We start from the raw sequence: 12771 nt of genomic DNA, 5'->3' as shown, positions 1-12771 counted from the left end.
TGAGGGAACCAAGAATGCCAACATATGCTGTGACATACTGAAGCAGAGCATGATCCCCTCTCTTCAGAGACTGGGCCGCAGGGCAGTATTCCAACACGATAATGACCCCAAACACACCTCCAAGACGACTACTGCCATGCTAAAGAAGCAGAGGGTAAAGGTGATGGACTGGCCAAGCATGTCTCTAGACATGGATGATAAGGGACTATATCGTAGAGTTTGCTAAAGACAACAACATCATCAGCAGTAATCAGCACGGGCTTACTAAAGGGCGTTCTTGTCAAACCAATCTCTTAACATTCTACAAGGAGGTGGGCTGTGAGCTAGATAGGGGAGACCAGTGGATGTGGTGTACCTGGATTTCGCTAAGGTATTTGATACAGTTCCCCACAAACACTTAATTTATAAAATAAGGTCTGCAGGCATCAACCACAAGGTTTGCTCTTGGATACGGAACTGGCTAAAAGGGCGTGTCCAAGGTTGGTAATAAATAGCGCATACTCAGACTGGTCTGGGGTGGTAAGTGGAACCAACCCTGTTCAATTTATTCATAAACAGCATTGAGGACGGGATCAGTAGTTCTATATCAGTTTTTGCAGATGACACAAAATTGGGCAGGGCAATAACTGCACAGCATGAGGCAGATATCCTACACAATGACCTGAACAATATAACAGAGTGGGCAACGACATGGCAAATGAGGTTTAATGTGGAGAAGTGTAAGGTTTTGCACTTGGGGACTAAAAACATAAAAGCACAATACACTTTAGGGGGGGGGGGCTTTGGGGGAGTCAAGAATGGAGAAAGATCTTGGAGTCTTGGTAGAGGATAGACTAAGCAATAGCATGCAATGTCAAACGGCAGCTGCCAAAGCCGGCAGAATATTAGCATGCATAAAGAAAGGGCTGTATTCCAGAGATAAAACTATAATCCTACCACTTTATAAAACTCTGGTCCGACCGCATCTGGAGTATTCTGTCCAGTTCTGGTCGCCAGTCCTCAGGAGGGATGTGTTGGAGCTGGAGAGAGTCCAGAGAAGGGCAACTAAACTAATTAGGGGATTGGAGGACCTTAATTATGAAGAGCGTCTACAATCGCCTAATTTATTCTCCCTGGAGAAGAGACGCCTAAGAGGGGACATGATAGCAATGTATAAATACCTCAATGGTGATCTCAGCATAGAAAAAAAGCTATTCGGTCGCAAGGATTGCATGAGGACTCGAGGACATACAATGCGATTAGAGGACAAGCGTTTCAACCTCAGGCAACACAGGGGGTTTTCTACTGTTAAAGCTACAAGATTGTGGAATTCTCTACCACAAGAGGTAGTTTCTGTGGGAAGTATGGCTACTTTCAAAAGACTCTTGGACGTACATCTCAAGGATCAGAACATTAAGGGGTATGAGAAATGATTACGGCCATGTGCGCCTACACAGGTTGAACTGGATGGACTATTGTCTTTATTCAACCTCAACTACTATGTAACTATGTAACCTAAACCCTATTGAGCATCTGTGGGGCATCCTCAAACAGAAGGTGGAGGAGCACAAGGACTCTAACATCCACCAGCTCTATGATGTCATCATGGATGAGTGGAAGAGGACTCCGATGGCAACCTGTGAAGCTCTGGTGAACTCCATGCCTAAGAGGGTTAAGGCAGTGCTGGAAAATAATGGTGGCCACACAAAATATTGACACTTTGGGCCCAATTTGGACATTGTCACTTAGGGGTGTACACACTTTTGTTATCAGCGGTTTAGACATTAATGGCTGTGTGTTGAGGTATTTTGAGGGGGACAGCAAATTTACACTGTTATACAAGCTGTACACTCACTACTTCACATTGTAGCAACGTGTAATTTCTTCAGTGTTGTCACATGAAAAGATATAATAAAATTTTTACAAAAATGTGAGGGGTATACTCACTTTTGTGAGATACTGTATATATACTCAAACACCAAAAAAAAAGTTGAGACATGTAAACAAAGCTAAGCGACTCAACTATGCATGAAAATGTAAGAACCAGGTGCAGAAAAATGGCAGCAGTGTGGACTGATGAGCCAAAATGTACAATATTTTGCTGTAGCATAAGGCAGGTTGTTCGCTAATGGGCTGGAGAGCTGTACATTAATTTGTGTCTGCAAGAAACATCGAAGCATGGTGGAGGTTCATTGCAAGCTTGGGGCTGCATTTCTGAAAATGAAGTTGGAGATTTAGTTAGAATCAGTGGTGTTTAATGCTGAGAAATACAGGTAGAAAAATATCCATCATGCCATATCATCAGAGAGGCGAGTGATTGGCCCCAAATGTTTTCCGCAGCAGGACATTGACCCCAAACAGAAATAAAGGTGTCCTGGAAGTGAGGGTTTGGCCCCCACAGAGGCCTGATCTCAACATCATCGAGTCTGCCTGGGATTACATGGAGAGATTACATGAGGATTTGAGGCAGCCTACATCCACAGAAGACCTGCGGATAGTTCTCCAAGATGTCTGGAACAATCTACCTGCTGAGTTCCTTCAAAAACTGTTTCCAAGTGTACATTATAGAATTATTGGAAAAGGGTGGGCACGCCAAACATTGATTTAATTTGATTTACTATTCTGTTAATTTCATTTAGTTAATTGATAAAAATAAACTATTAATGATTCTTATTCCACTTCTTATTCCATTCTTATTCCACTTCTCATTCCATTCTTATTCTTTTTCCACAGCTGCCGAAAACTTTTGCACAGTACTGTGTGTGTACAGTATATATACTGAATATTGTGTATGTATATACCTGAGCCCCCAAAATGCATTGGCTGTTGCAAAATAAAATCTTTTTAAGGACTATACAAATGGTTATAGGGTCTAGTAAGACCCCATAGTTTCCAGTGAGCAGACTCTAGGACCGTAAACCACCCATTACTTTATAATGCAACACCATGAGGTTCAGTGATCCTACATCACAAAGAGTAAAATGCTTTTTGTCCTAGGGAGAAAATTCTCACCAAGTGGAGAAGAAGCATTAGCACCATAAGGTAGGGCTACAGAACACCTCCCACCCATAAAATTGGGTGGTATCTGGTAGACTTTAGCGATTGCTGGGAACAATGTAACTGATAAGAGTGCAGCACAGGAATTATCAGATGACAAGATTACCAGGTATTTTTTGCACTAATTATGCAGCCATAACAAAATGCTTTAAATGGACCATTTAGCTCACCAAATGGAAGAAAATAAAAGATGTTCTTTATTAGACTTTCCATATTTTTTAAGAAAAAGAGTATGTGCTCTTGATCCAGCCTACGGGAGGAGGAAACAGAATCTCCTACATACACCAGACAGTGATTAAACTAGCTAGCTTGCCTGAACCGGCAAAATGGGGGTTGGAAAAATATTTTCATAAGAAAATGTTGGAGTAGGCATGTTTCCATGATCTGGGAATAAGCCATATTATAAATAAAGAACCTTTTATTGGAAGATTTTCAGTGCTAAAATAAAATAGGAAAGCTGGAAACTGTGCTATTCTCCTGACACATCTGGAATGTTATACTACGTAAGAAAATACTATACTACATAGTTGTACTAAATACAGCCACTGAGTAATCTGGGTTGGTATAGCCTTTTTTTATGAAAAGCTCTAGTGAAGTATATTGTGAATGTATGTAAACAAAAAACAAGAAATTTAAAAAAGTTGTAAAAATGATGGTGATAGGTAAGAACCAGAAATGCACAACTGGAGAAGTATCAGTGTAACCCATTTTAGTCTTTGTGCAAGAAAGTATTTTGTTCTGAAATATTATCCTTGATGTGAGATGAAAAAGAAAAAAAAAGAAGAACATTTGATCAAGATTTTAGACATATTTTTTAAAATCTAAGAATGAATGTCATACAGAAAGTGAATACAGGAAATAACAGGTAGAAGTAAAACTCAAGAACATGTATTGGACCCCCTGTAACCTGTTATCGCCCCTTAGTTCAGATAGGAGGTGGCTACTGGGCCTGCAGGGATGGGTTCCATTGGGATATGTTTAGCTGTAAGAGTGCACTTTCACAGCGGTAAGAGATTGATTATCTTCTTTCAAGGAGTTGATAGAATAGGAGTAGTTTTTGTTCAGAGGGAGACATTTAGTAAAATATGGTTCAGCCTGGTTAGGCCTTTAGAATTTGTAGCATCTGTCAGGATTCAGTCTGTTGCTTCTGGCCATTGTTGCTTTAATTCAATATTTCTTGGTAGGTCAGGATTTCTATTTTATATCAGGTTCTATGGATCTTATCAATTCTGAACTGATCTGGAACTGCATGAAGAGTGTTTCAAGTATCCAGTATGATCTAAATGATGTAAACTAATGCTTGCATTGGGGATTTAGGTTATCAGGATAAGATTAATAACACACCTGCCTTCTAGGCTAGATATATTACAAATCTATCTTCTTGATAATTCCCTCACCTAATGAGGGATAATAAAGGGTTCATCCCACAACTGACTTACCCGTTTGACTGGGCCTAGTCAATCAATGTATTTTTCAAGGTAATGCCATTTAACATTTCACCTGATTTAGAAAGAGTAAGGAGGCCCATAGACATGGGTTGACCAGCCAATGTGGAATGCCACCCAAAATGTTTTTCTTGTTTTGGCTACATTGGGTAAGGGTCAGGTTTGTATCACTGTGTGTGTCCCAATTAGACAGAAAGGGAATATCCCAGGTGTTATGGCCCGTACACACGATCCAAAAATCGGACGAAAATTAACACTTGTGAAAGGATCGGACGATAATCGGATCGTTAGTACACAGCTTACGAGAGGCGATCACGACAGTTCACCCGATATTATCCGGTCGTGCAAGCATAAAAATTTTGATCGTATTATAACACATCGTACGATAATCGTATTATCAGTATGTTGTTCGTCCGAAAAAAATGGTGAGCAGTAGACAGCGCATGAGCAGTAGACATCATTTTCCCCTCACACGCTACAGCGTGGTTACGCATACCAGAAGCTAAGAATTATCGTCCAAGAAAATTAGTATCGTGAGTAACCTCTCCCGTTAAGCGAATATTATTGAGAGCTGCTAGAATACGAAAAATAACGGATGGAACGTCGCCCGATTTTCGGATCGTGTGTACTGGGCATTAGGGAAAATCCCATTTTGGACAGATGATACTGGAACAGGTGTATCAATTGCGAGATTTCTCCGTATCTATTGTTCCAGTGGCAATTGCAAACTTTGAGATTTATCTTCATTTCCTCTTTTGGTGAAAATAATCACTATGGCAAATGTGGCTCTGCAAACAGGGATAACAAAGACCTAACAAAGTTCCCTATCCTTCCCTAGTATACCTAAAACTAGAAAAATAATTAAATGAATCCAGCTGATAGCAAATGGATTGTGAATGATCTTATATCTGCAGAATTCTTCAGATCTGTGTAGCCAGCTTGAAGTCAATCAGTCTTGGAGGAAAAAATGGTTTTCTTAAATCATTTTTTCCAGCCGATTGCATTTTTTCTCCAAGATATGGTTAATGCCAGAGAAGTCTCTACAGTACATAAATATAGAAAATGTGCCAAGGTCGGTTGGCTTGTTTTTGGCACAACTGCTGTACATGACTAACCTAAACTGGACATGTTTTCAATAATTTAAATCTATAAATAATATTGTAACTAACACTGCAAACCAATGCTATAAACTAAGTTTTAATAGGTGAAAAACTACAGTGATTATGTTAGTCCAGAACAATCAGAATTCAGTTTATTTTGATCATATTAAAATGTTATAGGCTCCCACATTTCGCATAGTCATTAAACTTTGCACTGTCTAAATATACAGTATGTTGTAGTAATTTCTAAATTTAAATGTTATCCCCAATCCATCCACTAGGTCATGCTCCCCACTGCATGTGGCACATGGTTCTACCCACTGTTCCGTAGATGTGGATGGAGAAACTCTGTGCTCTGTGGCATGTGACGAGGGCCATGTTCTTCACTCGATCAGTAAGACAGGGCATAAAGTCTTACAGGTAAGGCTTCAGTTAATTATTTTGTATGTTGAAAAAGTACAGCCTACTATAAGTGATTCTGTTCTGGCTTAAAACTTTTCTAAGGTAACAACAGTGTTGAAGTGCAGGCACCTGTGTTACTCAATAAAGCTGAGCTCAGGGCATAACATATTGTATCCAAATATATTCTTCATTAACCACAAAGGATATAAATCCACTTTGTGTGAACCAAATGCTTTTGAAAACCCAGGTATTACATTCTAAATGTTAGGGTGGCATCATCACTGTGCTGCCCATAGCCTGTTCAGAGAGCAGAGCTGTGGGAGGAACCTAGAAGCTCCATCCAGAAAAGCTGTCTGCAGAAAACTATAATAGGGGGTGGAGTCAAGACTAGTCATCCTGCACAAGGAGAGAGAGCAACAATGAATGGTCTTTATTACAGGAAACTCCTCCACTGTAGGAAAGTTTCTCACTGGATAACTGCACAAATCTTGATTAACCACTTGCCGACCGCTCACATGGAGCGTACTGCGGCAAAGTGGCTCATTCCCGTCCAGCGACGTAGACCTATGTCGCTGGACTCCTCCCCCTGTAGGCGGCGCTCGCGCGCCGCCGGAGGCGCGCTCCCGCTGTTTTCATTCACAGCGGGAGTCAGGCCAGGGGAGGAGCGGCGGCAATCGCCGCTGCTCTGCCCCGATCGTCAGGGAATCGAGTGAGGAGATCCGCCCGCCTGTGTAAACAGAGCGGGCGGATCTCCTAAGTGACAGGGACTGACAGATCGGAGTGTTCAGCATAGCTGAACATCCGATCTGTCCTTCTGTCACTCAGTCACCTCCCCCCCCACACGTCAGTAAGCACCAGGCATACATTAAACCCTCCCTCTCCAATAAAATTAACCCCCCCTTCACTGCCAGTGTCATTTTAAAGTAACAGTGCATATGTATAGCACTGATTACTGCAGTAATGTCACTGGTACCCCCAAAAGAGTCAAAAATGTCAGTCAAGGGTCCGTTCTGTCCGCCGCAATGTCGCAGTCCCGCAGATCGCCGCCATTACGCGTTAAAAAAAAAAAACACCAAAAATGACAGAAATCTTTCCCGTAGTTAATAAACGCAATAACTTTTGCGCAAACCAATCAAAATATGCTTATCATGATTTTTTTTACCAAACATAGGTAGCAGAAAAAAAATTGGCCAAAAATTTTAAATTTTAAAAGCACATCAGATATTTAGACAATATTTGCGTATGCCTAAGTTGAGCTTGAAGTTGACTTGGGTGCTGAGCCTTATTATTATTGGATAATTTATTTCTCACTTCCTGTTCCAGGGACAAACTTAAAAAAAAAAAAAAAATGTCTTATTATATTCTGTGCAGATGACAATGACCACCATGTAGTGATAAAAACACTTAGGCCCCTTTCACACTAGTGGACCGTTCAGATCCGCCTGTCAGATTTTCAGGTGGATCTGAACGGATGCCCCATGCATCTCTATGGGGCATCGGATGTCAGCGGAGACATGTCCGCTGACATCCGATCCAGTCCGTCAAATCTGGACTGATAGAAGCCCTATTTTCCATCCGTCCAGTGGATCGGATCTGACGAGAATGGACAGGCGGTTCGTTCCCATCCGATTCCGCCATAGAGAACAGTGGGACCTGACAGCTCTGTCTCCGCACACAGCACGGAGACAGAGCTGCCATCCGCCTGCTCAGCGGGGGATCGGCGGATCGTTCCCCCGCTGAGATAAACTGATTTCGCCAACGGACTCCCATGTGTGAAAGGGGCCTTACTGATTATACAAAGAAAACAAAATTGGGTTTTGATACATTTTACACTTCACTATATATAAACTGTTATATCAGTAGAGTAGTACAATTTATCAGTAGAGTAGTACCATTTCTTTATGGAAAGCACTATTTGAATATGAAATACTGAGCCATTAGGAAACACTTTTGGAATAGTAGTGTAGACAGCATTTTCCAGGATTCAGAACACCCCACCAAGTGCTTAAAAACTTAATTTGTCACACTAACTTTCTTTATTGTTTGATTTTAATAATTACTATGCTCTTTTCTAATTTATTTCAGGATGCAGTGCTTAAATGTTCTTTTGGAAAATGGAATTTGACGGTAACTTGTGAACCACTGGATTGTGGAGTCCCCCCCTCATCACTTGTATTTCATGCAAGTTTTTCTTGTCCTGAAGGTACAGGCTTGGGAAAACAGTGCTTTTTTACCTGCCTGCCTCCTGCAAAATTCCAAGGTAAGTAATTCAGAGAGACACTAGGGCTTATTTGTAAAAGCTGGAGCTGAAAAATTTAGAACAAAAGCAACTGTTGCTCACTTGTCCAAATGATTTATATTATGTGCTCTTCAACAGAAAACTCAATCTGGTGCACTGTATGATCTATTCGAGGCACATTCATCTATCATACTCCAGCACTTCAAGCAGCAAAACCAGGGTAGACCTGTATTTATAACATTCAATACAGTAATCTTTATTTGCTTTGGTAGTGGAAGACTAGATTAATTTAAAGTGAAGCTATTGGGTAGAAAAAAAAACCTAATATGCAGACCCCATTGAATCTGGTTTCAGCTATTTAATAAGAGCCTGACTTTAGGCCTGAATCCCACCTCCTGTCCTAAGCTCTGCCCAACCTTTGTTTCCTTGTCCAGTGAGGGATACCTCAATGCAATGAAGGGCTGGTTTACACCAGATGCTTTCCAGTGCATTGTTAAACCGCATCCAGAATGCATGCACAGTATTTGCCATCGTTACAATGGCTCTAGTGCACACTAGTGTGGTCAGTCCAGTTCTTTCAACAAGAGTACAACATGCTGCAATTTTTTGTTTAGAATGCATTGAAAATGAATGTAAATGCACCAGAATTCACCTTGCCCTAATAAAAATGAAGATTTTTCAAGTGTCAAAATAAAATGAGGAACATGCATCAGAAAGCATTAAAATTGTATCAAAAATGCATACAAAATGAGTGTAAATGTGTATGCAAAAACACATCTAGAACACTAAATTTCTGGTATGAAAAAGCCTTAAGGGCACATTTATTAGACTGGTGTACAGTGGGTAGGTGTGGCATTGCTCCCAGGCAGGACCTAGCCTTGAAGTTGAACATATTGAGCTGTCCGTAACTAAATGAAATCATGATCAGAGGAGAACACAGGTGACTCTTTGGTGCCTGCTCTAAGACAGGGCTTTTGGTTTTGTATCTTCACTTGGTTTTGTTTTCTTTCTTTTGTATGTTGAAAGCATGAAAACATTTCAATAAAATGTACCCTTTAAAAGATAATGCTTTACAGAAATTAGTTAAAGTGACATTCAATTCAGACTAAAAAAAAAATACAAAATGATTTTCAAGTATGTATTCGTAACTTAAAAACGTCCCTTCTGTTGCTCTCAGCGTCCTCCAAATCCCCAAATTCCATTTATTTTGCTGTTGTGATCCAAACTTCTGTAAGAGGGTGGCTACATTTGTTCTACAGAGTCCCAATTTAGGCACACAGCCAACCTCTCTTGCTCACTCCCAAGATGGACTATGAACTACGTATTGTGGGATTTGTAGTGTTCATAGAGCAGCGCACATTACCACAACTAATGTGCACTGCGCATTTCAAACAAATGGAAGTAAAGGGAAAAGGAGAGGTTCAGGGGCTCATGGAGGACATTACAAAAACACAGTAAGAAACAATGTAATGACAATAAGTAGTGGGTGTGTATTTTTTTTTGGCTGGATAAGGATATTGTTTAGTGTCACATTTATTTATCCAACAAGTTTGCTATGTGTTCTCTGATTATTCCTTAAAAATGTTCTCTAAATCCTAAATACAGTAACCATTATTTTATTTTTTTAAGGAAAGGATGAAAAACTAACCTCTCTTCTCCTGGTTTCAGGAATGAATCAGTGGGTGACCTGTATGTGGGATGGTCTTTGGTCCCTTCCTGAGGGTTACTGCAAGATTGAATGCGATGCTCCAACACCCATTCCTCATGCAAAGCTGATCACGACTCGCTGCCAACTGGGTAGCCATGATGTGGGATCAACGTGCAGATACAGGTGTAAGCCAGGCTACCATGTAGCAGAAGCACCTGAGCAACGGCCTAGGAGGTTAAAGTTATTGTGTGCTTAACTAAATTTACTACTAGCAGATGCTTTGTGTCCTTTGAACAGTGCCTACTGTGTCTATTTCCTAATCATTTTCACAATTCTTTATTTCCCAGTCTTTCAGACTTCTCTTACACTCTTTCTAGTTATTGTCTTTTTCATACTCTTCTCTATTAGTCATTCAAAACCTCTGATCTTTAATTACGCTGACTCCTAAAGGGAATGTGTGGTGATTTTGTTCATATTTTCTTGTTAGGACCAAAAGGGTTTGTTCACCTTAATAAGAAAACACCCTATGCAGTTACACTACACCAAAGCAGTGTCCTCTGCTATTTAGATCTTTCAACCATGCCTCTCCTTTGGTAACTCACCCGTGGACCTTATTTTCAATAACAGCCACTGTTTTATATGTCTCCGTCCATCTTGCTTCAGCAAAGAACTGGCAGAAACCAGTGGGAACCCAGATACACCCATCCCAAGCCACTGATAGGGGGGGGCCCGGGCACACAGGGGACATGTTCAGCAGGAGGATCGGTGGAGCAGAGAAGGAACAATGCCCTCTGTGTGTCTCACCCAGCAACTAAAAGCCGGTCTCTCCCCCTTTCTCTCCCATTGGCTTTCAGTTGTTTGGTGAGAGACAAACATGACTGGATTTAGGGGGTGCTGGGGTGGGTTGTGCCCACCCAGATTTCAGTTCTGCCCCCCTGGCCGGCCGACACTAAGCTCCTTCCCCTACCCCTGCTCCCACACGCACTCACAGCCAGGACAAGGAGACAGTAGCCTAGAGCCGAGAGAGAAGAGGCAGAGAGGAAAGAGGTGCACTGTGTTGTGTTCTCCCCTCCTGTCAGAAGAATGCTCCTCTACACAGCACATGAGACCAGATCGCTCTTACTTTAGATTGCACCATACACACACCGACCCCTATCTGCATTTCCTGCTGCTGGGAGGTGAGCAGCTCTTGAAGGAAAGAGGGTGGTGGTGTGTGTGAGTACAATGGGATCTACAGTAAGAGCGATCTGGTCTTATGTGATGTATAGACCAGTGCTCTTCTAATAGGAGGGGAGAGCACAACACGGTGCACCTTCTCCTGGCTTTAAGTGGCTTCCCCTGTAAGTTGGGGGAGGGGGAATGAGCAGCTACCTGTGTTGGGAAATTTAATGGGGATTTGGGGAGGGAGATATGTGCTAGAAGAAAGAATGTGGGGGGATATGAACTAGGAGGAAGGTTTGGGGGGGTGGGGGGTGGCAAGGGTTGAACCAGGAGAGGAGATGTTTATGCCAGGAAGAGGTGGGGAAATTTGGGCTAATAGGAAGGATTGAGGGGGATTTCTTCTGGCAAAGGGGATTTTGGGGATAAGATTTGTACTAGGATAGAAAGTTTGAGAAAGAGAATATGTGCTAGGCGGGTGATTTTTTGGGGTGAGGGAGATTTGTGCTGGGGGGGCAGGATTGGGGTTGGCACAAATCTTATCCCCCTAATCCCCCCTGCCAGCACAAATCCCCCCCCCCAATCCCTCCTATTAAGCTAAATTTCCCCACCCACTACTGACACAAACATCCCCTCTCCTGGCATTGGGGATTTGAGGGTTAAGATTCGTTCTAGGATGGAAAGTGTGAAAAAGAGAATATGCGCTACGTGGGTGATTTTTTGGGTGAGGGATATTTATGCTAGGAGGTGGGATTCAGGTAAGATTTTAGCTAGGGGCAGGATTGGGGGTGGAATATATGCATTATTGTTTGGGGAGAATTTTGGCTTGAAGATGGAATTTATGTTTTTTATGTATGACAGAATGTTTGTGTCCACTAATAATGATTTTAATGTATGTTTTTGCAGGGGGGGTGCCCAGGAGGGGGGGGGGGTCATAGGGCCCCATCAGGTAGGCTGTACGCTAGCACTACTGGAGGAAGTTCCTTCCTTTTCATAAGGGCTGCCTATGTGCAATGAGTTTTCTCTTTTGTCATAGTCACTGGGCTCATCTGCGCTGACAGGAGACAGAGAGCTTACTGCATAAGCACTGCCTGGGAAAAGGACAGCGCTCTCTATCCTATAATACTAGGGGGCGCTCATCCTAATGGATGTACAAAGAATGGAACAGGACCATGTAAAGCAGTGTCAGTTTTTTTTAGCAGACTTCTATTATCATGAATAAGATCCATAGATATGTTACCAGGTGGGAAAGCATAGTTATAAGATCTGATTTGTATAGGGTGCTGCTATGGTGTAGTGTTCCTGCATAGAGCATATCTCTCAAATTTCAGAACCTGAGAATGAAGGACAGCTAGGGAAGGAGAAGATTTGTGCACCATGGCAAAAAATGGATGCAACTAGAATGCACTGAGTATTGAGGTGGCTTAAAGAAGCATTAATAAACCGAGTTTAGGCCTACATATGGTATATACTGTACACAGTCTGCAGTCCTTGAATCTACAAAATACTTCATAATTACTTTGTAAGGCTCACATACATAAACCTACAAATCCTACTGTATAAATAGATACAGTCAGGAGCTGAGAAATACTTTGTTGGCAGTACTAAACAAAGTATCCTTAGTCCCCCTTTATATCAGAGTCCCCCTTTACATCAGAAGTCTCCCCTTCACATCAAAGCCCCCCCCCTTTCATATCATGAGCCCCCTTCTTCACATCAGTAGCCCACCCTTTACACCAGAAC

The 12771-nt window shown here is 41.8% G+C and overlaps 1 protein-coding gene across 1 annotated transcript in view; it reads left to right on the top strand.

Annotated features, from left to right (window-relative positions):
* Positions 1-12771, top strand: part of PAPPA2 (pappalysin 2) — a 293674-nt gene that overhangs the window by 201843 nt on the left and 79060 nt on the right. Inside the window, exons 14-16 of the mRNA XM_082266022.1 lie at positions 5863-6001; positions 8069-8243; positions 9891-10104. Coding sequence (XP_082122148.1) covers positions 5863-6001; positions 8069-8243; positions 9891-10104 — 528 coding nt within the window. The remainder of the gene's footprint in view (positions 1-5862; positions 6002-8068; positions 8244-9890; positions 10105-12771) is intronic.

This window comes from Pelophylax lessonae (genome assembly GCF_965119305.1).
Source record: "Pelophylax lessonae genome assembly, chromosome: 8".
Taxonomy (NCBI): Eukaryota; Metazoa; Chordata; class Amphibia; order Anura; family Ranidae; genus Pelophylax; species Pelophylax lessonae.
The sequence above is the reverse complement of the archived record's forward strand: the minus strand, read 5'-3'. Positions and strand labels throughout refer to the sequence as shown.